This window comes from Vulpes lagopus, chromosome 6, assembly GCF_018345385.1.
Source record: "Vulpes lagopus strain Blue_001 chromosome 6, ASM1834538v1, whole genome shotgun sequence".
NCBI lineage: Eukaryota > Metazoa > Chordata > Mammalia > Carnivora > Canidae > Vulpes > Vulpes lagopus.
This window is the reverse complement of record NC_054829.1, coordinates 114350417-114377376: the sequence shown is the minus strand read 5'-3', so window position 1 is coordinate 114377376 and position 26960 is coordinate 114350417. Positions and strand designations below refer to the sequence as shown.

The window sequence follows — 26960 nt, the reverse complement described above, 5'->3', positions numbered from 1 at the left end:
CCCCACATTTGTGCTGTCTCTCTCTAGAAAAAAAAAAAAAAAAGCAGGGAGAAATACAAAGGATCTTAAGAGGCTATTATGAACAGTTATATGCCAAACAATGTGATAACCTAGAAAAATAGGTAAAATCTTAGAAACAACAATAAAGAAATAGAAAACAAAGAACAAAGAAATAGAAAATCTGAACAGAATAATTCCTAGTGATGAAATTGAATCAGTAATAATAACTCCCAATAAACAAAAATCAGGACCAGATGGCTTCACAAGTGAATTCTCCAAATACTTAAAAGAAGAGTTAATACCTATCTTTCTCAAATTATTACAAAAAACAATAATAATAAGGACAAAGAAATGCTTCTAAACTAATTATGTGAGGCCACCATTACTGTGATACCAAAACCAGGCAAAGATACCACAAAAAAAGCCAGTATTCCTGTTGGATAGATACAGAAATACTCAACTAATATTAGCAACCCAAATTCAACAATACATTTAAAGGATCACCATGATCAAAAGGGATTATTCCAGGGTTGCCAGGATGGTTAAATATCTGCAAATCAATGTGATACACCACGTTAAGAAAATGGTAAAAATCTTGGAATCATCTCAATAGATGCAAAACAAGTACTTAACAAAATTTAACATTCACTTATGATAAAAACTCTCAACAAAGTGAGTATTAGAAGGAACATACCTCAGCATAATAAAGGCCGTATGTAACAATCCCATAGCAAACATACTCAATATGAAAAAGCAGAAAAGTTTTTCTCTAAAATTAGGTAGAAGACAAGGATGTCCCCTCATGCCACTTATATTAAACATAGGATTCTAAGTCCTAGACACACAAAAATAAATAAAAGGCATCCAAATTGGAAAGGAAAAAGTAAAACTCACTATTTTCAGATGACATGATTTACTATATAGAGAGAAGTCTAAAAACTCCCATCAAAAAACTGTTAGAACTAATAAATGAATTCAGTAAGTCACAGGACACAAAATTATTATGGCGTTTCTGTACATTAATAACAAACAACTAGAAAGAGAAATTAAAACAAATCCCATTTACAATTACATCAAAAAGAATAAATGCCTAAGAATAAATTTAACCAAAGATATAAAAGGCTTGTTCTCTGAAAACCATAAAATGTTGATGAAAGAAAGTAAAGACCAAATAAATGGAAAAATCTACTTGTGCTTATGGGTCAGAAGAATTAATATTGTTAAAATGTCCATAATGCCCAAAGCAGTTTGCACTGAATTCAGTGTAATCCCTACCAAAATACCAACAGCATTTTTCACAGACCTCAAACAGCTAATTCTAAAATTTGCATGGGACTGCACAAGACACCAAATAACCAAAGCAATCTTGAGAAGGAAGAACAAAGCTGGAAGAATCATGCTCCCTGTTTTCAAACTATACTGTAAAGCTAAGTAATCAAAACACTATGGTACTGGCACAAAATAGACATGCAGACCAATGCAGCCGAATAAAGAGCCCATAATAAACCTGTGCTTATATGGTCAATCTTCAACAAAGGAGGTAAGAATATACAGTGGTGAAAAGACAGCCTCTTCAATAAATGGTTTGAGAAAACTGGACAATACATGGAAAAGAATGAAACTGGACCACTTTCAAACGCTGTATACAAAAACTCAAAATGAATTAAAGACTTAAATGTAATAGTGGAAATCATAAAATTCTTAGGTGAAAACGTAGGCAGTAAACTCTTTGGCATCATTCTCAGTGATATATTTTTGAGTCTGTGTCCTCAAGCAAGAGCAATAAAAGCAAAAATAAACAAATGAGACTACATCAAACAAGAACGGTTTTACATAGTAAAGGAAACCAAAACAAAAAGGCAACCTGCTGATTGGAAGAAGATATTTGCAGATGACCTCTCTAGCTGTAAAAGTCCTACCTGGCATCTTCTTCCAATAGGACGTGCTTCATCTATATAGAAAATCTGTAGTTTGGTGTAGCCACCTTCATGAATTACCTTAGATTTCCTGGATAACCTGCTGCAGCTTCTACATCAGCACTTGCTGCTTCACCTTGGACTTTTATGTCATAGAAATGGCTTCTTTCCCTAAACCTCATGACCAACCTCTACTAGCTTCAGACTTTTGTTCTGAACCGCCTCATCTCTCTTAGCCTTCACAGAATTAAAGAGAGTTAGAGTCTTGCTCTGGATTAGGTTTTATCTTAAGGGAATACTACGGCTGATCTGATCTATCCAGACCACTGAAACTTTCTCCACATCAGCAAGAAAGCTGTTTCACTTTCTTATCATTGGTGTGTTCACTGGAGTAGCGCTTTTAACTTGCTTCAAGGATTTCTCCTTTGCATTCACAACTTGGCTAACTAGAGCTTGAGGTGTGGCTTTTGGCCTATTTTGGCTTTTGACATGCCTTCCTCACCAAGCTCAATCATTTCTGCCTTTTGACTTAAAGGGAGAGACATGCAACTCTCCCTTCATTTGAACACTTAGAGGCCACTGCAGAGTTATTGACTGGCTTAGTTTCGGTATTGCTGTATCTCAGGGAATTGGGAAGCCCGAGGAGAGGAAGAGAGATGGTGGAACAGCTCGTCGGTGGAACTTCAGAACATACACTGATTTACTGATTAAGTTTACCATCTTATATGGGCACGGTTGTGGTACCCCAAGAAATATATTTTGAAGGCTCCCCAGCAGAAGGTTGAGATGGATGCTAAGGGAGTTTTGCCATAGTATCTACCAAGGGGATACACAGTGAGTGTTTCCCTGGTGCAGCTGGGAAGGATGAGAGAAAAACTAGCTCTATGAAAACTTGGGGGGATGCATTCAAGGCAGAGGAAAAACAGTTAAAGAGGCCTGGAAGTGAGAAAGAGTATTAACCTAAAAAAAAGAAAAAAAAAAAGACAAGAGTGACTTGTCAAACAAATGACTTCTTCCCATACCCTCCCCCTAACAAAAATACAAATGGCAATTTCAGGAAACTCCAATTTTCATTTAGAGCATTACTGCAGTAAGTAGAGATACCACCACATACCTAGTCTCATCCTCCTCTACACTCACACAGAGGCTGTGGGTCCTCTGTTTAGCCAGGAGTTGTAGGATATCCCTTCTCATGTGTCAGGAAGCCTGACAGTGACATGAACATGGAATCAAGCATGATTCCATAACCATATGTTATGATAACCATAACAGCTATGGTGTACCCATCCATTTACCTTAAATGATGAGAGGTCAGAGACAGACTGAGCCCCTTACAGGAAAGACACTGGTAGGATTCACATGCTACCTTCAGGGTGGTATTTTGTTGCAAAGTGAGAAAGCAATAAGAAGTTCTGGAGTCCTGTGGCTAGAGAAATAAATATACCATAAATTTGGAATATTAAATCTTAGAGACACTCTCACCCAACCCCCTCATTTTACAGGTAAGAAAGGAGGTTGAACATCTTGTTGAGGGTGATAAAGTCAGGGACACATTGGGACTAGAACCCTTAATAGCAAAAATGCCCCCTTTGTAAAAAAAAAAATATATATATATATATATATATATATATATATATATATATATATATAATGTATTTATTTAAGAGAGAACGACAAGGAGGCGCAGAGAGGGAACAAGAGGGACAAGAACAAGCTGACTCCGCGCTGAGTGCACATGGGGCTCAATCTCATGACCCTGGGATCATTAACCTGAGTCAAAATCAAGAGCTGTGCACTAAATAAATGACTGAGCCACGCAGGTGTCACACAAACATAACTTTTTACCATGTGCTCCACTTTGCTTTAAAATTCCTCTTTTTATGACCATTATCTAATGCTGAAATGTAAATATAAATGTAGTAGTTACTCTCGCTAATTGTGATCAATTTAATATTTAGCTCTTTGTCAGTTGATATTCAGAACAACTGGATTTGAGTTAAGAACGCTAAGAAATTAAAATATTTTTAAAACTGTAAATACTGTGGGGCTGCAGGGGGTCTCAACACTGCTTCCTTTAACCCAGTCCAGTCCTACTCCCAAGTATATGTTTAGTTCCACCCTTAGTGAATTTCACTTCTGAAACCGATTGTGGTTTTAAAATTTTTTTGCTGAAATGGTGAAAAGGGGCCAAAGCATTAGAAAAAGGGTCATAAAAGGGTGACTTAAATGAAGAATTTCCTCTGAAGTGTGATGAGAGGTAAACTAGTTTCTTGATGAGTTTGGCAGATCCAATTCCAGAACTCAGAAGAAAAATGAGACTATACTACGGATTTGTTTGCCAGATTGAATCTTTAACTCACTGAGCTTCCTGTACTTTTTTGCATCCCATATTTGGTTAATTTGACACAAATTAAACTCCCAACTCTAGAAGAGCTTATCTATATTTGAATTAAGCAATAAAATACCTAAACACTGTTGCCTGAGGAATCACAGGCATTTACACTCTCATGTATTATTATTATTATTATGTATTATTCTGTGGGATTAGATGGTATCGTAAACTGAGTTAGATTATTAACCATTAGACATATACACATCTATAGCACCTCGTAGCTTCACAAAATCTTTAGAAAACAGGCTATTTCTGTTAGTCTTCAGTGCCACCGTGCAATAAGTTAAATTATCACCTGAAGAAAAAAAAGTCACTTTGTAAATTCTAACAAAACAGTCACTAAAAGAAGCAGCTGTGAAAATATATATATATATATATATATATATATATATATAGCCTATATATAGCCTATCCCAGAAATGCCACAACCTTTATTCTCTGCGATTAGTAAACTGTAGAATATTTTGTTTTATGAAATGGTAAGAATTACGGGTCGTGTTTTATTCAAAAGCACCTTTATCCCAAGCCCTTTCAAGACCAACAGAAAGTTGAACTGCCTCGTGATGGTCAGGGAGGCAATTTACAAGGGCCGTGAACAACCTCTGATTTGCTCACGGCTCGTTAGCAGTCAATTCCGAGAATTCTGAACCGCTGTATCACTGACCACAAGGCTCCAAAGGAAAACGTTTGCACATCTCCCCTGGGTCAGCTCAGAAAGGTTGAGTCTTGGTGTGGTGTGACTGAACAAGCAAAAGACAACACTGTTTTCTCTCCGTAGAAAGGTTGGGAGTTAGAGTGTCAAGGAGAGAGGCACAAGCTGTGTTGGCCTTCTTCATCCTACATCCTTTATGGAAGGAAAGAAAGAAAACTTCTGTAAGAATAATGATGCCCTGAGGGGGAAAAAGTCTCCAGTGGAGTGCAGTATGTTTAAGGGAAGCAGCTGCAATCTGCTCCGAGTTACCAGGGTGGGCTGGTAGTTCCCACCTCCACACTTCCCAGTTGCACGGCAGTTGACTGCTGCAATCTCTGATGTTGGGGCCTGGTGTCAACAATGAAGCCCTTGATCTAAACATTTTAAATCCTCTCTTCCCCTGCTTCAGCCCACGCAGTAGCCTGTGGAACTTACTTAACAAAATGCATATTGTCTCATGAATTGGGGGTTTGGGAAAAGATTTGAAGTGTGGCCTATGAAGAGGTGACATTAATTTAAAGCTTAAACGTGTCTGAGAGAGGCGAGTACGATGTGATGGTCAAGAGAGGAGAATGGGCAAGCGCCCCAAGATGGGTAGGGGAAAGCTGTGGACTGATCCTTAAGATTTAGTTACTTTGGCCTTTTTACTTCGGAAAAGATGGAGGTAAAGCAGAGTAGTGATATCCTAGACACTCCTAGGAAAACTGAGGGGTTTGGAGTGAGTCTGGGAAAAGACCTTAAAAGAAGGAACCAGGTTCAGATTTCCTAATTTGTCTTCCCTCTGCCTGGCTCCAAGTTAAAGCCTCTTTTCATCAGGTAAATCGCAGCCCAATCTGGCTAAAGCAGTTAACGTGCTGGCAGGGAAAATGGTCAAGGGGGTGAGGGAGTACCCTGCAAGTTATGATGCTCATTGGGGCCGGGCAGGAAGTCTAAGAGAGAAGCCCGACAGCTCTGCTCAGTCTGAGGGAGCCAGGCGCCTCGGCGTTGGCCAACATTGCTTCATGAGAATTGGGCCTCAGAGTGGCTTGATTTCTCATAAGCCAGAAATCCTTTTTTTTGTTGTCGTCATTAAAGTCATTAAAATCTCCCATTTTTTAAATAGTATAATGGATCGCAAGGCACTTGCCAGGTCTGCTAGTTTTCCAACGCAGGTTAATGGGCTTCATCCTCCTTGGTGGTTTGGGGATTTTAAAACTGGAATTTATGACTCATATAAAGTGAAGGGAATAAGATTTTCCCCTCTCACTCCTTTAATAAGTGTTCATGTTAACAATTATCAAAACTGTATCCATCAGTCATTTCAATGGATACAGAGATGTATAAGATACAGTCCTGCATATAGATCCCAGGGAACTTAGGAGACAGATAAACAGGAAATTACATTACAGTGAATTTTCTGTAATTAAATGGATATTCCCAAGGTGGGGTCTGCACGGAAGGGCATTTAACCCTTCTTTGGATGTGAGCTGTGTATCAGTTAAAGAGAGTGGGTGCTGCTTTGTAGGAGAAGCAGGAATTATGAACGAACATTGATGAAAAGGAGCAAGGTATATTTAAAGAAGTTGCAAGTGTTGGCTACAATTAAATAATTATCAAATCAAAACCAAGGATATTATTTTAAAAAAAAAAAAAAACAGGTGCCCCTCCAGAAACAAAACTGGTGTCTTTTATTTTTTTTCTTAAGACCCACCCTAGATCTAATGAATCAGAATCGCTGAGTTTTTTTTTAACGTGCACCCTATGTGAGTCTTAGGATCAGGCTTGGTTGAAGTGCATTCTGCTCATCCGATGCCCACAGTAGATTGTGTCACATCTGAAAATAGGATAGTCTGCCTGGATCAGAAGCTGGCATCCCTTCCCTAACTGGCTGGGCTACTGTGGGTAAGGCAGTTAGCCTCTTTGTGCTTAAGCATCTGCACTTGAAAAATAGAGCTAGAGTATCCGCTTAGCAAGAGTGTCTTGCCAATTAAACATAAAATACGTAGAATGTTACACGGTCCTGCTCACCACTTGATCCCCAGCCCATAGTATTGGGATGGATCCAGAACAATTACTCAATAAGCGTCTGTTCAGTGACTAAGACTGGGGACGTAAATGGGGCCAGATTGCCGGAGTCCTTAGTTCTGCTTACGGTTCTGAGTACAATCTCAGGACAGTCCCCCTCTCTCCTCCACGTAGCCTACCTGGAACCCACACCCCCGCCACGTGACTCATAATAAAAAAAAAAAAGAAGTAGCTCCTTTATCAAAAGATTTATAGGGTATTCATAAAAAGAAAAAAACACAATGTGGTATTTCCCTAGAGTAAAGTGAGAAAACTTTGTGAATCACTGCTGCTTTATAAAATTTACAGCTTTATTTCATTTTGTTCTGTTTTTACCTAAGGCTGCTGTGGTACCATCTGCTCAGACACTTAAAATTACTGACTTCAGCTTCAGTGACTTTGAGCTGTCTGACCTAGAAACAGCACTGTGCACAATTCGGATGTTCACTGACCTCAACCTTGTGCAGAACTTCCAGATGAAACATGAGGTAGGAATACAATCATGTCCTTTGGAAAAGAGAGATAGTGCATGTGCATTCGTGCATGTGTGTGTGTGTGTGTGAGAGAGAGAGAGAGAGAGAGAGAATTAATATACTGTCACCTGATGCCTCCCTGAGATTTTTAAAGAAAAACGATCAACCCTAAAAAGACATTTATTGGGTTCTTACTGTTTGTCAAGCACCAAGGTAAAGAACAGGGGAGAGTATCCCCAGGAGTGGGAGTAGGACGTGCCAAGGCGGGCTGATGGAGTGGGGCTGGGGCATCGGGCACTGGTTGAGAGAGGCAGCGTGGCGAGGCTGGCAGCTAGAGAGGAAGGTAAGAAGTAGAGATTGTATGGAACTTTCTAAGCTATTCAGAGGAATTTGGGTTTTATCCTGAAAACAATGGTGAGTCACTGAGGAATTTTAAACAGGGAAGTAACTTTATCTGATTGCAGAGGTTATGATAACACAGTATGGACAAGGACCAAGACAAAGTGAACTGCTTTGGAAATGAGGGCGTACAGGCGCTTGACGAGAGGCCAAGCTTGTGGTTTGAACAGGGGCTACCCATATGGGGTGATGATGAAAACTGATTTTTAACCCCTGCCAATTACCTTACTTACCTCTCAGAAAACAGCGAGACTTTAGTTAGTATCTTCTAATACCCATCCAGAGATACTAGGGGAGAGCTCCATAACGGCTGAGTGTATAGCATCAAAGAATAAGGGGGAAAGAGAAAGGATTGTTTAGGAGGAAAATGTAGTAATTTGCCTTCAAAGTTACTTTTTTTTTTTCTGGACAGTTGAATTTCTAGTCTTGTACAGATTTCCTGTCTGGAAATTTAAATCCTTTGAAAGCCTCTACTATTTAGCAATCCATGAATTCATAAAATGAAACTTTATTAGCATATACAGTGTACCCAGCACTGTGCTAAGTATTCATTTCAGCAGAAGCTCTCAAAAGCCTAAATTAGGAATGAAAATGAAGGGTTAATATAACTAGGTTAATACAGTGTCATTTATGGTATTCTTGGAGTATTCTTTCTTAAATTTAGCCAAAGTATTGGGTGACTGAGCCACCAGTCATGATCCCTGGGTCCTGGGATCGAGCCCCATGACTGGTTCCCTGTTCAGCGGGAAGTCTGCTTCTCCCTCTGCTCTTCATCTTGCTTGTGACTCTCTCTCTCTCTCTCTCTCTCACACACACACACACACACATAAATAATCTCTTGAAAAAAATTTAGCCAAAGTTTATCTTACTTTTGGGTAAAAACAAAGAACTACTGTCTGTGGATTTAATAATACTTCACTCATCTTAGAGCCATGTTGATTAAGGGACATCATGTTACTTGATTACTTCAAGAAGCTCTCAAGAATGGTTCTCTGGCCTGTTGTTAGTGGCCCTGTTTTCAAATGAAGAAATTCAGATAGCATGAGAAGAGTAGAAAGATCATGGATTTTGAGTTACAGCTCTACTGGTTATTAGCTCTTATTTCCTTAAGCAATTAATCTCTCAAATTCTCAGTTTCATAGTCTGTTAATTGGGGATAATGGTATGACTTCCCCAGTGAGAGTCTTGTGAGAATGACACATGCATCGATATGACTATTTGTATGCATGCATATGTGTTCCTCTCTCTCTCTCTTTTTTTTTTTTTTTTTAAATTTATGTAGTCATACAGAGAGAGAGAGAGAGAGAGGCAGAGACATAGGCAGAGGGAGAAGCAGGCTCCATGCACCGGGAGCCTGATGTGGGATTCGATCCCGGGTCTCCAGGATCGCGCCCTGAGCCAAAGGCAGGCGCCAAACCGCTGCGCCACCCAGGGATCCCTCTCTCTCTCTCTTTTTAAAGATTTTATTTATGTATTCATGGGAGACACACAGAGAGGCAGAGACATAGGCAGAGGGAGAAGGAGGCTCCATGCTGAGCAGGGAACCCAACATGGGACTCAATCCCAGGACCCTGAGATCATGACTTGAGCCAAAGGTGGATACTTAAACAGTTGAGTCACTCAGGTGCCCCAGTCACTCAGAATTTCTTTTAGCAACCCTTTTTCTTACCTTTTCTTGAATTTTTGTTCATTAGGCAGATATTTTTCTTCAAGGTCTCATTCATTTACTTTCCTTTTCTGTTTGAATAACTACTATTCTGATTCTGGCCAACACCAATTTGAATATCACAGTCGTTCTGATTGGCCTTCCTCCCTTAGTGACTCTCCTATCGTGGTTGGTTTTGTTTTTTGTTTTTTGTTTTGTTTTGTTTTTTTTCATGTTTATTTCAGATACTATTGTCAGTATAATTTTAGAGTGATAAAATTAAAATGTTATTACTGGAGATCATGAAGCTGCAACAACAAAGAATATTTTCAACTGAAAGATATGTCAAATCTTCATGTCTCTTCTTGGCTTCCGAATCTTGAGTGACTCTCCTATAAACATCACAACCATTACTATTGCGGACCTATGAAACAGACTCTTGACTCTACTTGAACACATCTGCATATGTTAATTTTCACCTTCTCTCTTTGATGTGTCATTCCTCTCCTGAATGGACTGTCCCACTTAACAAGGCTGTTCCACTTTCTGCCACAGCACACTTCCTCAGAGTCTGACTCAATCCTAGGTTTGACTTCATACCCGTTGGAATACTGTTGACAATTTGTGGTCTCGATTTTATTTCCTTTATATGTACACTTTTTATTTCCTTTATATGTACACTTTATATGTACACTTATTTTCACTCTGATTGAGATTCTTGAGGGCAGAAACTGAGCTGTTTTCTGTTTCTTCTCTTTGTCCCAGAGCATCTTGAGTCTGCCACTCAGGATTTAGGAAGCCTTTGTCATTGTTGGAGACTGATCAGTGTATTGAGCATGCTCCCTAGGGTCATGCAATTTGCACATAATTACTCAGTAGTCCTTTACAAAAGACTATATTGCAGATTTGAACATGCCAGGCATATCCACCAAGCACTGAGCAGATCTGACTATAATTTTCCTAAATGCTATTAACATCCTGATAGACCTGTATATACAGAGAGCAAACTGATGGTTGCCAAAGGGGAGAGGGCTGGGGGGATGGGCAAAATGGGTGAAGAAGAATGGGAGATACAGGCTTCCAGTTATGGAATGATTAAGTCACAGGAATAAAGGGCACAGGGGATATAGTCAATGATGTCATAATAGTGCTGTATGGTGACAGATGGTAGCTACACTTGTGGCAAGCATTGTATGATGTATAGAGAAGTTGAATCACTGTGTTGTGCACCTGAAACTAATGTAACATTATGTGTTAACTATACTCAAGAGAAATGTTTTTAAAAAGTCATCCTGAAAAAAAAAAATGAAAAAAAAAAAGTCATCCTGATAATAGAACCCAAACCTGTGCTTATATCTAGTTCCTAACTACTGTACCCATTGGATTACCCATTTCTCTTAGTCCCATCTTATTACAAGGATAGTAGAATAGTCCATCAGGAATTAATATTTCATAGTCATTTTGGTCATTATTCCACATTTTGTGATTATATGCACATTTAATTATATCTACAGATTTATGATTAGTAAAGAGACATATTCATAGGTTAAATTTTTGGGTTTTCCTTGATTCTTTAATTCATCACCAGTAATTTTCTATAACGCTTTATAGTTTCTAACTATACACATATAGTTTCTAACTATGCACATCGAAGCAAGTTTAGAGCTCTTAATTCTGCTAAAAAGATGAAACTATCATCTTTCTAGCTGATTTTGTTCAGAAATGGTCATGATGAAAGAAACTGCACTTGGAATTAACACATGTCAGTTTTAGGCACACAGAAATCCTCTGCTAAATAAGGTGACTTGGAGGTACAAGAGCTAGGGGACATTTGGCTTGCTCGTTATCAGAATTCCCTGTGAACTACGTAATAGAACAGGAACAAAAAGACCTGAAAAGAAAAGGAGGGTTATGAAAGCGCTGATTTTTCTACCAAACCCTATGTAAGCAATTTCTACCAACAAAGAAGAAACCTTGTTTTTGGCCTACTTCTGCAGCCAGTCATTTGTATTGAATGTTGTTAAAGCAACGTTCTTTTTCCCGGTACTTTTTCCATGCCCGAGGGCAATGTTCTTTGTGTTTGAGGTATCTCCAGTGATATACGGAGGAAGAAGCACATATTTGTTCTCACAGATCCCCCAAAGTATAGTAAATCATTCAGAATTGAAGAGAGGCAGACTCTGATGCTAACCCAAACAAAAAATAACCATGCTTAGGGCCCAGGCATCTCCGGGGATTTTATTGAATACACTACTTGGAAGTTGAATTAAACCCAGCTTTTGAGATTTTCTGGTCTGTCCTCCCCCCCCCCCCCCCCCACCATCTTTTAAAATACGTCTTTTTCATAGGGACCTCAGGGCTTTATTTTGCATATATATCTTTAAAAATTACTTCTTGGTAAGCAAGCAGTAACTCTGCCTGAATACTTAAGTGTAGTTTAAAAGGAACAAAAGACCTGATGATGGCATCAGGACTTGGAGCTCCATTCTGTGCTCAGACATTGCTCTCTGTCTCAGCTCCCAGTCCACTTCCCCAGCCTTGCACCGAATACCTTTGCAGAACTAAAAAGTGGGAGTAGAGAAGAACTTGAGAGTGGCTATTTCCATGACTCTCTACACGTGAATTCGTGAATTCGTACACAGTTGACTATTTGGTGGCACACGAGACACAGTATCTTTTAAAAAGCTAGTCAGGGGGATCCCTGGGTGGCGCAGTGGTTTAGCACCTGCCTTTGGCCCAGGGCGCGATCCTGGAGACCCGGGATCAAATCCCACGTCGAGCTCCCGGTGCATGGAGCCTGCTTCTCCCTCTGCCTGTGTCTCTGCCTCTCTCTCTCTCTCACTGTGTGCCTATCATAAATAAATAAAACAAACAAACAAACAAAAAAAAAATAAAAAACTAGTCAGTACCTTCCGCACCCATGCCAAAAATACCTTCACTAGAGCTGTCTTGCGTTTTACGTCTCACGTAGTTAGCATGGTGATTAACATGGTGGGCTCTGAAGTCTAACTGCTCAAGTTTGAATTTTAGCCTCTCCCTTTACGTTGGAGCAATGTGACCTTTAACGAGTTACCACTCAGAATGGCAGTTTCCTCATCTGTGAAATTTTCAAAGTCGTAGTACCTCCCCCACAGTCCAAGGGTTAGATGTAAATGCTTCCTACAGTGCCTGGAACAGAGTAAATATGTGATACGTGTTAGCAAGCATTATTACTACTTACGCTTTATTTCCTAAAGGTTCTTTGCAGGTGGATTTTAAGTGTTAAGAAGAATTACAGGAAGAATGTTGCCTATCATAATTGGAGACACGCCTTTAATACAGCTCAGTGCATGTTTGCTGCTTTAAAGGCCGGCAAGATTCAGGTACTTTTTAGAGCTGTTTTTATATATAAAACCTCTTGCTTTAGTAGTAAAATTTACAGCATATTTTTTTCAAGGTTTTTTTTTTTTTAAATATTGCACTAACAATGATTGGAATACTGTTTATTGTCACTTACAAAATAAATTACAGCTTGTTAATTGAAGAAGACTAGCATGGCAAAATACTTAGGTATTAATTTTCTTTCATATGTAACATATATGGCATATTTTTAAAAAATCTTTAAAATAACTTCATGTTAAATTTAGTAGTCTCTGGGCAAATAAATACTTTCTACAGAGGAAATGTCTACAGTATGAGAAAAAGTATCAAATTTCTTGTGTTCATATTCAACCAGCTTCACAGTAGAATTCCTCAAAAAAAAAAAAAAAAACTCAAATGGCTTCATAGGTAAGTCCAGGATTCTCTATCACATTTTCTCTGGAGCACTCAGTTAAATTGTTTAAATAGTATTTCATGGAAAAGGCTTTAATATCGTATACATTGACCAGACCCCGTATTCAAGGAAGATCAGTGCAGAAAACGTTCAAGTAATTCGTTCCTTTCCAGGCCAAATTTTATCCATATCTCTGTTCTTAGATTCTAACTTCAGTGAGAATCGACTAGTTATTTAGGTAAGTGATACCAGGCATCCATCACATAACTGTATTTAATTCAGAGCTTCCATGCTCTTTTTTTTTTATTAAGGAAATTCTAAAAATATTATTCTCTGACTCTCCTTCCATAGGCTGCACATTTTAACTGGCTAGAGCTAAAAGAAAGGATTGTTGTCCACGAATCCATATGAAATACCATAGTAGTATTTTCCTGCCATAGCAAACATTTATAAAAATTAGGATAAACTTATTTTGGGCTATAGAAAGGTCACCAGGATTATACCGCTGAAGACTATCCTTGCTTTTTTTATGAAGAATAACAAAATGATGATTTTGTCTAACGTTGTAGACATACTGCATAGAACGTTGAGGGTTCCCGCAGAGTGGAGCTGATCATGATTTCAACTTGTTTTCTTACTGATAAAGGAGACCAGTAGTACAAATAATACAAATGGCAGATGTGACAAAAATAACTATGGTTGGCCTTGGAATATATTGTGCAACTTTTTAAAGGCAGATTTTTTCATTCCTAATCCTCTTTTTTTTTAATGTCGTTTTGCTTACTGCTCATATTGTTTGTGTTCCTGAAGGATGTAGCAACTAACAGCAGGGAGTGAGGGCAGCAGAATCTTCAGGGAGTTAGAAGGCAGAGAGATAGCAATTATTTAAAGTTTAGTTTGATGATTCCACATATATATATAGAGAGAGATCATGAAAAGTTAATGCTCTTTACAGGAGGTGGACAGATTACTGATTGTTAGAGGCATTTCAACCTTCTCTGTTGATAAATGACGTTTCTAATAATCCCACCCTGAAGACAGGGTACAGCTGGTTCCCCGCAGAGTAGGATTCTAGCATGAGTCCTCTGTGACTGTAAAGAATCCCATGTGAAAAACACTCAGAAAAACAAATATGTGATTGATGAAAAGAGGTAGGATAATGAACTTTACCAAATTGTCTTTCTCTTTCTTTCCTCTGACTTCTTTGGTCACACAGAACAAGCTGACTGACCTGGAGATACTTGCCCTGCTGATTGCTGCTCTCAGCCACGACTTGGACCACCGTGGTGTGAATAACTCTTACATACAGCGGTAAGGCAGGTTTTCCCCAGCTAGAGAAGAAAATGTTTCTTTTCAATTGTAGGGCTATCTTTTTTAAGGTAAAAGCCACAGCAAAATTTGATGGTACCAAATTTCAATTGATCAAGGCCCCATAACATACTCTGGTTTTATTTAAGGGAAATGGGAAAAAAAATAATCCAAATCCAATATTGGATTGATAACATTTCTGGCCTGAAGTTCAAAAGAATCTTTATGTTGAGAATCTAATTTCACTAGATAATTACCAAGAATTTTGCTTTAGTTTATGTATACTCAGCGCTTCATTAGAAAACAATTAAGACTAGCTCAGGGGGTGCCTGGGTGGCTGAGTGGATTAAGCATCTGCCTTCAGATCCATCAAGATATCAGGGTCCTGGGATCAAGCCCCCTCACCCAGCCCCTCGGGCTCCCTGCTCAGTGGGGAGTCTGTTTCTCTCTCTCTCTCTCTCTCTCTCTCTCAAATAAAGTCTTAAAAAAAAAAAAAAAAGCCTAGTTCAAAAAAGTAAAATTTTACCCTGAAATAGAGGAGATAATATTTGAAAAGTGCTTAGCTTGATCCTAAGTACTTAGGAAGAACTCAGTAGGAGGCTTTCGGTCTTAGGGAAGACAGTGGAGTGCAGTGTTGGCAAGTTTGGGCCTGCAGTCAGATGAGACTCAAACCCTACCTTTGGCACACAGTTAGCTCCCGTATGACCTTGGGCAAGGGAACTTATTTCTCTATGCTTCAATTTCCTGCTCTGTAAAATGGAGATAATATTACCTACCTCATAGGGTTGATGTAAGTTTTAAAAAATAACACATACCAATACCAGGTAGAATGTGAAGTGCATACTTAAGCGCTAAGTCTTAGCAGCAGATGCTAGTGATAGTCCTATCAGCACCAGAAGTCTGCTTTTTGACTGATCTTGAGAATAGATACTGACTCTTGAGACAAGTGTTTCAGGCTCCTTTTCGGGCCATCCTAAAGTGACATTTGCAATGACAAATGAGAGGATAAAGGTGACATCACTTTTCATGAGATTTCTAAGCCACCTTCACATGTTTATTTACTTGTAGCAATTTAGTTGGAAAGCCTACATCTTAATGGCAAAATCTCTTACTACTGAGCACTTTCTTAAAGTATGCAAGTGATGCGACTAATGGATATATCTCTTAAGGAAATTCCAGATGTCTGATATCTTGAAGGAATTTCAGATTCCCTTTATCTAATTAAATGGAAAACTTCATGTAAAAAGAATTGTAGTGATGCAGCCACCGTGTCCTCTGCTGACCTTTGATGGGAAAAGATATCAAGCTCTTGCCTGAGTGTCAGAGACTGGCTCTTTCTTTCCTAAGATCTAAACTTAAAGAGGAAACATTTTGGAGAACAGACTGGATCACATGTCTGTCCTGTGTCCTCTGTCGTATGATCATGCTCCGGAGCCTCATGTTGACCCGGGAGTAATTATGATAGGGAACAACCACACAAAAAGATACATAGCGAGGGTCGAGCATAGCCTAAAGATCCAAGCCGTCAATGCTATGTTCCCTCATACCTCAAAGCTGAACATATTATTGGTGTATAGTTTGCTCTAAGATGCCATGTTGCCTTGCTTTAGAGACTCAGCTATTTTTTTCCTTTGTTTATTTAAAAATAATTACCCAGAAAAACATCTGGAGAAACGTCATCTTCTCTTAAAAAAAAAGTCCTGGGAAAAATTCATAGACTGCAGAATCTTGCCTTCATACACACCACAAAGCAGACTTTCACCAAGTAAGAATAACTTCAAGAAAAAAAGTTAAAGGAGTTTCAGAGATTTTTATTTCTTCCTACATCTCTGTGGTTTGAATAGAAGAAATGAAGAATTTTCCAGGGATGTTTTTTTTTTTTCTTTCCTTAGTGGTAAATGAGTGATACCTCAGGAGGACTTTCTTAACCAGGGGACTCTTGGGGGAATAAGAGTACCATAAACATTCCCATATAAGGAGCTAACTTGTAAAAAGGTATACAGTGTCCAATATCGTCAGTATTCCAACACTACATGAAGAAAACTATCACAATAAAAGAAGGCACAGAAATAAAACTAATATATCAAAAAGATGAAAAGCACTCATGTGGTAGCAAAATTAGAAACTGAACTCTCCTGTCATTCATTCCTCTTGAACATCTTGTCAGAAAATTAATTTGAAGTAAGATGTACAAGAAATTATGTTTTGACTCATTATTTGTTTTTTTTTTGTTGTTGTTGTTGTTGTTGTTGTTTTTGGAAAAAGATTTCATTTATTTGACAGAGAGAAAGAGAGAGCACGAGCAGGGGAAGGAGGAGAGGGAAGAGCAGGCTCCCTGCTCAGTAGGGAGCCCAGTGCAGAGCTTGGTCCCAGGACCCTGGGATCATGACCTGATCTAAAGACAGATGCTTAACCGACTGAGCCACCCAGGTGCCGCCATTATTTGGTTCTTTGATGGCTTACTTGATTAGGAAAACTGCCATTATGAGGAGTACTACAGGTGTGCCAGTGGGAAGAGTTCAATGCTATACTTTCTTCTCCCATTTGGGTGGGTAAGAGAAAGATATTAAATTATTATTTTAAAAACAGAATAGTAGGAACAAAATGACAAAGTACAGACATCTACTAGAGAGAGCACAGTGTAACACTCAGCTCCTGTAAAGAAACCTCTTGGATTGGGCCTGCAGTCAATATAAGAAGACTGTTGTGGATGCATTTATCTGGTTAGATTCAAGTCTGACATTTTATAAAATAATAGAGTGAAAGTATCCTACATTTTAGGCAGCCGGCTAATGGGCAATTACCAGGGCCTGGCACTTTGTTAGGCCGAAAGAGAGCTATAAAGCATGAAATGTGGTTCCTGTTGTAAGTAATTACCATAGTCTCATGAAACAGTGGTGATCAACACAAGAAAGCCCCTAGTAAGTCCTGAGTTGTTTAGTAATGGGGATGGATTGTAAGCGTTCGGCAGAGGAGATTGGTCAAGACTGGTGCTGTCCATCTCCACTGTTCATGGGAGAAGTGAGATCCTAGGAAGTGGGTCAGAATCAGAAAGGATAGAAGACAAAGATATCCCAGAAACACTGTGAGGTGGGGGGCATTCCCATGGGACACCGATCATGGCCTGTGCAGTCAGGAGGCTCACCGACAAGGGATGGGGAATAAGAGGATGATCAAGTAGAAGTTATAGGCCCCTTGGAGAGAGAGCTATAAAACCAAGCAGTATACTTGAGATGCGGTAGAGTGAAGAAACAAGGAGCCACTGCAGTGGGCAGTAAAGACCTTGCTTGGGAAGGAGAGCCTGAAAAGTCAGACACGGGCTGTAATGGATCAAAACTAGAACCTCAGAGTGCAGCTCAGAGGCTGCTACAGCAAGCCAGAGTCATGGTGACCATCACCTACTGGCCACAGTGAGGAAGAGATGGAAGGAGAAAGGTCTTTCCATTTAATATTAAACAGATGGTTATATGCCTGAAGGAAGGGGGAAATCCTGCCTCCTGGCCCAAGAAACTGGAACAGCAGTGGGGCCACTTATGAAAATGGAAGAAATGGGACCTACACATGCATGCGTATGTATTTAGGGAGGAAGGCATGAGAAGGACAGAGGGAAAGGAGTGTTGGCAATGAGGAGAAAATAGTAAATGAGTTGGGAGTTAGAAGAGGTAAAATGATCAAAGGAATAGGTTTTTTTTTTTTTTTTTTCCAAGATTAAGTTTCCATAAAATCAGAATGAAAGAACTTCCTGGTAACTATAATCCACCGTGTATCTCAGGCCTGCATTTGTACCCTGGTATTCACTCTCTGTCAGAGAAACAGAAGTGAGCTGGAGACCTGGGCTGGCATGGTGGCAATGGACTGTCAGCAGGCTCTGAAGGCCACAGCAGGGCAGTAAAGACAGCACAAGAATCACAGTTTGTAAAGTTCAACTGGGCATAGGCCCTCCATCCTCAGTGGGAATGATCTCCTTCCTGGCTAATACAGACTGAGACACTACTGGAGTCTCTCAGTATGCAAAAAGTGCAAGTTCAAGGAGTCTTAATGTCACCAGCTAATAAAAATAATAATAGAAGTTAACACTTAATATGGCCCTTGCCATGTGGCATTGGGAGCTCCTCTTAGTAATTTATATATATGAGTTCAGTTAGTCCTCAGGCCGCCCCACAGTGGCCACGACGGTTACGGTGGTTAAGGGCCAACTCAAGCCAGATGCCTGGGTGCAAAAGCAAATATTGACTCCTCCCCTTACCATCTGACCTTGAACGAGTCATTTAACATCCCTGTCCATATTTCCTTCTCTGTGTAATGGAATAATGACAGTACCTGTCTTATAGTTTGTTTTGTTTGTTTTGTTTTGTTGACAAGGATTAAGGAGTATAAATAAAAGTAAAGAACTTGTAACAGTACCCTGCACAGAGTAAATGCTCTCCAGCTTTTAGCCTTTTCAAAGGGGGGATGCTGTTAAGGACGTACAGGAATTCAGGATCTTGCTTTGTCCCATGTTGGGACAGCAAAAATAATGTGTCTAGCAGCACCTAGTAGCTGTGGAACAAAGAAAGACGTATGTATTGTTGACGTGAGAAGAGACAGTAGAGTCAAGGCGTTCAAAGAACTAGGGTCAAAAGGCCAAATGAATCATCAGCTTGAACATCTGTGGCATCTAATTTGATGGCAGAGAATGCAAAGGTAAAATAGCCCCTGACTGCTGGAATACACAGTGATCATTTGGAGAGAAACTGGGAAGTAAAGAAGTCAGTGGGGTTGACATGGCTTACGATAGGTAGTTGAGAGAGCCGAGCCCAAGAGTAATATATATGGATGAGAAGCAAAATCAAGGATGGTTGTTGAGAGTCTGTAAAGCAGCAGGGGCAGCAGGCATTGTTCTTCTCACAGAGCATACATTTCTATCGATTTCTAAGGCTTTCTATTTTTAGAATGTTCTGATTGGGCACTGACATCCTAACGCCGCTCGAGGAGATGGACAAACGACTGTAGGACAGGAGGAAAATGAAGGAAGGGCGTACAGTCCATGCTGCTTGTTGACATCAGCATGGGAATAAAGCTCGGTGGCAGTAGTGGCTCAGATGGGTCCTCGTGACAGGATCTCATATAAAGAAACAACATAGTCTCATGTTTGAAGGAGTAAAAAGCAACAGAATGTAGAATACATTGCTGTCCATGAATATTTTTGTAAACAGGAAACCTTGGGCATTTGTCATCCTTTTATTGATTCACAGATCATATTTTTAGAATGTAAGCAAAGGCAAACACACATAATTTGCATTCATCTATCCCACAACCCAAGAAGTTTTTGTAATGTGAAAGAGTCCTTTCTGCATTGTCTAAAAATGTATTATGTGCTCGAAAGTTTAAACAAATTTGTGTCGTATCTGCCTAATGGCATTTCTGGTCCAGCTTCTAAGTATGTCAGTAAGTGGCTGCTGTGTGCAAAGTGCCGGGGCAGCATGGGCCAGCATGATGTGGTGAGAGGATGTGTTTGACCTTGAGCAAGTTAGATCATCCCTCCGAACTCTTGGTTGTCTAAAGAATAAATGCCAAATGCTAAAGAATAAATGCTGAAATGCCAGTCTGAGAGAGGCCTCAGCCTGGGGCTCCCCGGGGGACACAGCCTGAGACACACGCTGGGGTCCACACATTTGTGCCTGTGATCCCCGGGGAGCTGGAGTGCAGGCCTGCGAGTGAAGACACGAAAGAAGGAGAAGCCAAGGGGAAGATGAGCTACCAGCCGTCCACTCGGACGGGCAGCTGGTGCTCAGTCCTGCCAGGCGCTTTTGAGAAGTCGTGGGAAATGAGACCCAGAACTGTGCATAAATGGACGGGGCCGAGGGGGGACGGCCAGCCAGCCACAAGCTGCCGTGCCCCACTGGGCAGAGACAACCTCCTTGGGCCTCAGCTCCTCCGTAGCGCAGGCTCAGCAAGTGGGCCCGTTAAGTCACGCACGGAACTGCCACTACAGCAGTGGCTGGAGTCAGAGGTGGGGCTGCAGCTTTCTGTGTGGTGAGCGGAAGTGTCCCGTATGAAACAAAAACTGAACATAAGCTACTTACACAGTGCCTGACATGTTGGAGGTTCTCAGCAAATGGTAATTATTATCATTAGGGGAAACAGATGTGACCAAACTCAAGAGGTTTACAGTCTAACAAGGTAATAGATGTCCAAACAGCTAACAGCTGGTGGAGCAAAATTGATATTAAACTAATACTGTATATCCTTGAGTTTCTTACATCTCATTGGAAAGAAACAGGTACTCTAGAAGCTTTTCCTTATCTAAGTGGAGGGAATGAGGAAGGCTGTGGTTGTCGCTTTGAGGTTGACCTTAGCAAGGCCAGTCTGAATGGCAAGAAAAGGCTCTGGCCAAAGTCGAGAAGAGCACAGAACACAAGCCAGAATTCAGAAGGAAGGCCAGCATTCTTTTTTTTTTATTACTTTATTTATAAGATTTTATTTATTCATGAGAGACACACAAACAGAGAGAAAGAGGGGCAGAGACACAGGCAGAGGGAGAAGCAGGCTCCCTGCAGGGATCCCCACGTGGGACTCGATCCTGGGTCTCCATCATCACGCTCTGGACTGAAGGCGGCGCTAAACCGCTGGGCCACCCGGGCTGCCTGGGAGGCCAGCATTCTTTTTACCCCAGGCCCTCCATTATTCAGTGTTGCCTCATCTACTCCCGTGGCCTGGATTACTAACCACCTGCAGGGTGAAGTGTTCCGGGTCTACACCTCCAGCCCAGAGCCAAGCACAGACGTTTATATCCATTGGTGGACCTCAGGCACCTTGAAGTCTGCAGGTCCCGCCCTCAACTAGACCTCTTCCCCTCCGTCACCTCCCACCCTAATCATCTTCTCCCTTTTTTCCAACGTCAGTAAAGGACAAGGTAGGAACTTGGCATTCATACTCTCCCCCAGGAAGAGCCCGGCTGGGCCCCAGCATCGGGATTTATTGCCAACTCCTACCTCTACGGAGCTTTCAGACAACTCTGCTGCTGCTTGTGCGGGAGTCTGTGACCCTAGCTCCGACTGTCTCATACCCACGTAACTAGAACTAGGACTGCTAGCTTCCCAGTGGCCTCCTACCTAGCTTCCGGCAGTCTCCAACAAATTTATGTGTGTGTTTTTTTATAACTCTGCTCATTTGACTCCATCCGTTGTGTCCCATCATCCGATGGCGAGCACAGCATCTGGTCCATTGTACAACTCCCTGCACGTGGAAGGAGCAAAGCAGGCAGGCAGGCAGGCAGGAGCTAACTTGGGAAAGGTTACAACAGCACCAAAAATGGAGGTTTGGGAGTCAGCAGGATTGGTGGAAGATTAAACAAGAATAGACGACTGCCCACTCTCCTAGGTTTATTTCCCTTTTATTGATTTGGTTTTCCCTTAAGCTACTCTTACTCCGCTCATTTCCTTCCTGTGTTCTATTCCTTCCCTCTTGGGCAGCTTCTCTATCTTCAAGTTAAATGCAAAGTAAATTAATGATTCATATAGTAGCATAAAGAAATAACAAAGTCAACTGTGTTCTCCAACACTTACTTGTACTTTACAATTCATAAACCCCTGTCCTATAAATTTTAGAAACAGAGACTTTCAGGACCTCTGACTTTTTCTTTTCAAGAAAAAATGGTGAAAATTGTGCTTCGTATTCACATGTGAAGGATCATGAGAAGTATGAGGCAGAGGGCTGTGTGTGTCATGCATTAGATCTCGATTTGTGACTGCGTGTTCCATATAATGAACTGAGTGTAATTATCCTTCCCACCCCCTTCACCCAGCCAAATGGTCCCCACCGTTTCCCCCAAGTTCAAATTAAAGAGCTTGCAGGAGATCCCATACTGAAATAACCTGGATCCCACATGGGGCATGTGTCCCAACACAGTTGTCTCCTCCCTCCCTTCAAAGGGGGGCGTGCACCAGCCCTGCCCCTTTTCTGTGCCTTCCAAAATTGAACTTGATAATTCCATCTCAGTCTGCTGTTTTTGGATATGTAGGCATGTGTGAATATGCTGCCTTATTTCAGTGGAAAGACTAGCACTGAAATTTGTTCCAGGTTTTAAATTGCAGTTTTCAAACTGAAAAATCTCATTGGTACAGGTATTTCAGAGATTTTTTTTTTTCATGTCTCAAGAAATTAGTCTTTTGTCCTTCTTCCAATTTACTATTTTATCAGTATTAAAACCAGTGAAAGGGATCCCTGGGTGGCGCAGCGGTTTGGCGCCTGCCTTTGGCCCAGGGCGCGATCCTGGAGACCCAGGGTCGAATCCCACATCAGGCTCCCGGTGCATGGAGCCTGCTTCTCCCTCTGCCTATGTCTCTGCCTCTCTCTCTCTCTCTCTGTGACTATCATAATTAAAAAAAAAAAAAAAAAAACCAGTGAAGTTGTTTATGCTTTGAACTGGCACTGATCACACAGGTATTTGAAAATAGTTTGACTCTTTATTTCCCAGAGATTAACTCACTTTTTTCCCCAGCAAAAGGATTGTTAGTTTGATTAATTTTGTGCAGTAGCCCGTTTTTTTATTAACCGGTATGAAGAAGACATTAATAACTGACATATTGGGGGGAAATTGGTCATTTTTAAACTGTTTTTCTCTCTTCAACAAAATATTTTTCAGAAGTGAACACCCACTTGCTCAACTCTACTGCCATTCAATCATGGAGCATCATCATTTTGACCAGTGCCTGATGATTCTTAATAGTCCAGTAAGTACCTACTTTATGGTTGTGGAATTTTAAAAGGGAGCTTTATAAATTCAGTTTTATTTTTAAATTTTGGATTTATTCCCAGCATCATAAATTCTTGAGCATGCTTTATTCCTTTTTGGGTAAGGAAGGCAAAGCCAAAACATTTGCAATCTTCCTAGCCTCATTTCTCTAGACAACCAAGACTGTCTAAGTGTTGCCTGATAAAGGATATCTGGTTACTCACCTCTGTTTGGTTTTTTGCAAACTAGAAACAAGCAAAACTAGTATTTTATGGCTCTCAGTTAATTCTTTTTTTTTTTTTTTTTTGGTCAAATGAAGTGGTTTATACAGCTCTCAAAGGTTTGCTTTCACAAAACCATGCCTGTTCCTCTTTTTATTGAATCTTCTGACCACTAACAAACTGTTATGTTAAGGAATAAAGCTACTCAACAGTTTGGTGAAATGAGTATTTATCAATGTAAAAAAGCATATGCTATACTAATTTATGTTAAGGAAAATAAAATAATGTACACCAAAACATCAACAAAGGTGGTCTTTGTCTAGTTAAATTATTAATACTTTTTATGTTCTTATTTTGATTTGTTCATTATTCACACTGTCTACTAAATGCATGTATTACCTTTATAATAGGAAAAAAGTGAAGACTGCAACTTATGTGGAACAAACACAATGCATGGTATATACTCTTAAAGCAATTTTACCTCCATCTTTTTATGTTTACCCAGTGTGGCTAGTTCTTCTCTGAGCCCTAGAAATTTGGGAGTCCCATGAGTTATCTGGTCTTTTTTTTTTTTTTTTTTTGAGAGCAAGCACACATGCGTAAATGGGGGGAGAGGACAAAGGGAGAGGGAGAGAGAGAATCTTAAGTGGATTCCATGCCCAACACTAGCCTGACACAGGGCTCAATCCCATGACCCCAAGATCATGACCTGAGTTGAAATCAAGAGTCAGATGCTCAACCAACTGAGCCAGCCAGGTGCCCCATTTTCTGGTCATTCTTTTTAAGTAGAAGCCTTCTAATTACTTTAAGTCCCAAAATACAGTATACAATTCTCAATTAGAAACCAAAATGTCCAGTCTTGTAAAATAGTCCAAAGTCTAGACTTCGTTTAAAGTTTCAGGTTCTCCATTTACTGCTCTGGTTGGCTTCTTTCATCCCTACCTTTTTTTTTTTTTTTTTAATCTCCTTCCTCATTCCTAAACCCCCATGTAGTTTCCTACCCCTCCAGACTTGGGGAGTAAGGAATAGGTAAGAAGAGGGACACGAACATTCTCAACAGACAGGTACTGACTGTGAGGGGTTTCTTACTCTTTGTGCCTGGTAGGTGTTTAAACCAAGTTATTTTCTTGTGGGTAAGTTCATGATCCCTGCCAAGTGCCTTCATTTGTGAGGTTTTCCTACTAGATATTTCTTTAATGTGAATGATCACCTCTGTCTGGTATATTTATGGCTCCTTCCTCAGCTCCTGAAAATCGGGTTGCTCACTTTCACCTCCTTTCTAAAGCTAAGGTTCTTTATTTTTTTCTTTTTTAAAATTTTATTTATTTATGAGAGACACACACAGAGAGAGGCAGAGACATAGGCAGAAAGAGAAGCAGGCTCCCTGTAGGGAGCCCAATGCAGGGCTCTATCCCAGGACCCCGGGATCATGCCCTGAGCCAAAGGCAGATGCTTAACCGCTGAGCCACCCAGGTGCCCCCTGCTAAGGTTCTTTAGCCCTCTTTGTGGTCCTTGAAAAAGACAGGACTGAAATCAACCCCATGCCTCCAAAACTTGGAGGTTGCAAGCCATCCCACAGAGTAGTAACCTTTTCTTTCATTTTCCACTTGAAATTGTTCTATTTTTAAATAAATATAAGTATCAAGAGTTTTTTTCTAAATAGTTTTCTTTCTGGTCTAGAACCTAAAATGATTTCATACTTAAAAACAATATTTATGGTTGTAATCATGGATTCATTAATTAGATATATGCCATGATGTTGGCATCTAGTTATTCTCGAACTAGTGTCTTGGCCTGGCACACCACACACAGCAGTGTCCCTGTCTTCAGAACAAATCCTTTGCCTCCAGATCTCATTCCTACACCTCTGGGGTTTTTTATTGGCCCTGAGATTTAGGAAGCACATCTGACTTAATTTGCAGATGTTGTTTTGAATATATGCTGAGTCTCCAAGGGATGTTTTCTGTAGTTCAAGATGAGAGAGCCACTATGCTTTAAATTACAGACAAGAAATTTTTTTTAAATGGTTATATAGCAAAAATTTTTCATTGTTTACAGCTGAATTTACCACCTTTTCAATATTTTTTATAGATGTTTTAACCCATCCTTGCTTTTTATCACCAGTAAGCACACCTTTGGCCCACGCCCTATAACCCATCCGTATTGGCATACTCCTAAAGAATACACACTGTTCTCAGTATTGAATAAATTAAAATTATATAAATTTGCATCCAAAAAAAAACGTTACTGGATTTATTACAAAATCCATAGAGAACTGATTTCTTTATAACCATTTTGTTTATTTTTTTAAAATTTTTATTTATTTATGATAGTCACACACACACACAGAGAGAGAGAGAGAGAGGCAGAGACACAGGCAGAGGGAGAAGCAGGCTCCATGCACCAGGAGCCCGACATGGGATTCGATCCCAGGTCTCCAGGATCGCACCCTGGGCCAAAGGCTGGCGCCAAACTGCTGCGCCACCCAGGGATCCCACCATTTTGTTTAAAAGTTTCACTACTCTACTCTTCATGTCCATTAAGATGGCTTTGATTTTTCAAAGTTTCTCTTGCTGTACACTATAGCAATTAACCTGTCCAAAGGACAAAGACATATAGTAGTTCTTAGATTTTAGGTCTGGACAAAGGAGTTTAAGTTTTGGAAAAACATGCATGTGTAGGCAGATGTACCGTTATGAAGCTATCTTTCTTATCAGACGAGGTGGTAGGGGTGGAAGCATAGAGGGCAAACATCATTTCATGGCATTTATTCCAAGTAAGCAGGTGTCCTCTGTATTCATGAGCTCAGAATACAAGGTGTGTGTTTAAGATATGTCACTGTAACTTCATATTTTGTTCTTGTCAGCAGCTTCTCCAAGTGGAGTGCTAATGATGGTTTTCTTTTTTATAAAGGGCAATCAGATTCTCAGTGGCCTCTCCATTGAAGAATATAAGACCACGCTGAAAATAATCAAGCAAGCTATTTTAGCCACAGACCTAGCATTGTACATTAAGTAAGTTTTAAGAAATATTCTGAGATAAATAGGTCTTGGAAGTGTTTGCATTGTTTCAAATTTTTAAAATGCATATTGGAAAATTTTTAGATTATAAAGACAAATGTCCTGGCAAGTCAAATATCTTGTTTTTCAAATGGAGCAGTTTCTTAAAGGAAGCCCGGAAAGCGTACTCCTTTGACTTATTACTTAATGCTAGCAGTTACAGAATACAGAGTTATTTGTGTTTATCTACTGCTATGTCTCTGAAGCTAGGTACCAAGTACATAACCATCCTAACGTCATCCCAAGCTAGGTTGTCCAACCTAAAGATTGAGAGCCCGTTCGCTTTGCCTCCTTTTCTTTACTCCCCCAGCTTCTGACCACGTGACAGTCCCTCCATGCTGTC

General features: G+C 40.2%; 1 protein-coding gene across 2 annotated transcripts in view; it reads left to right on the top strand.

The window, feature by feature from the left end:
* The window catches only part of PDE5A (phosphodiesterase 5A), a 103337-nt gene that overhangs the window by 58903 nt on the left and 17474 nt on the right, over positions 1-26960 (top strand). For both annotated transcript variants that reach the window (XR_005988418.1, XM_041758956.1), the window contains exons 10-14: positions 7384-7530; positions 12796-12921; positions 14530-14624; positions 23248-23335; positions 26472-26572. Coding sequence is in view for 1 of the 2 variants with exons in the window: in XM_041758956.1 (XP_041614890.1) it covers positions 7384-7530; positions 12796-12921; positions 14530-14624; positions 23248-23335; positions 26472-26572 (557 nt within the window). In the remaining variant the exon portion in view is untranslated. The remainder of the gene's footprint in view (positions 1-7383; positions 7531-12795; positions 12922-14529; positions 14625-23247; positions 23336-26471; positions 26573-26960) is intronic.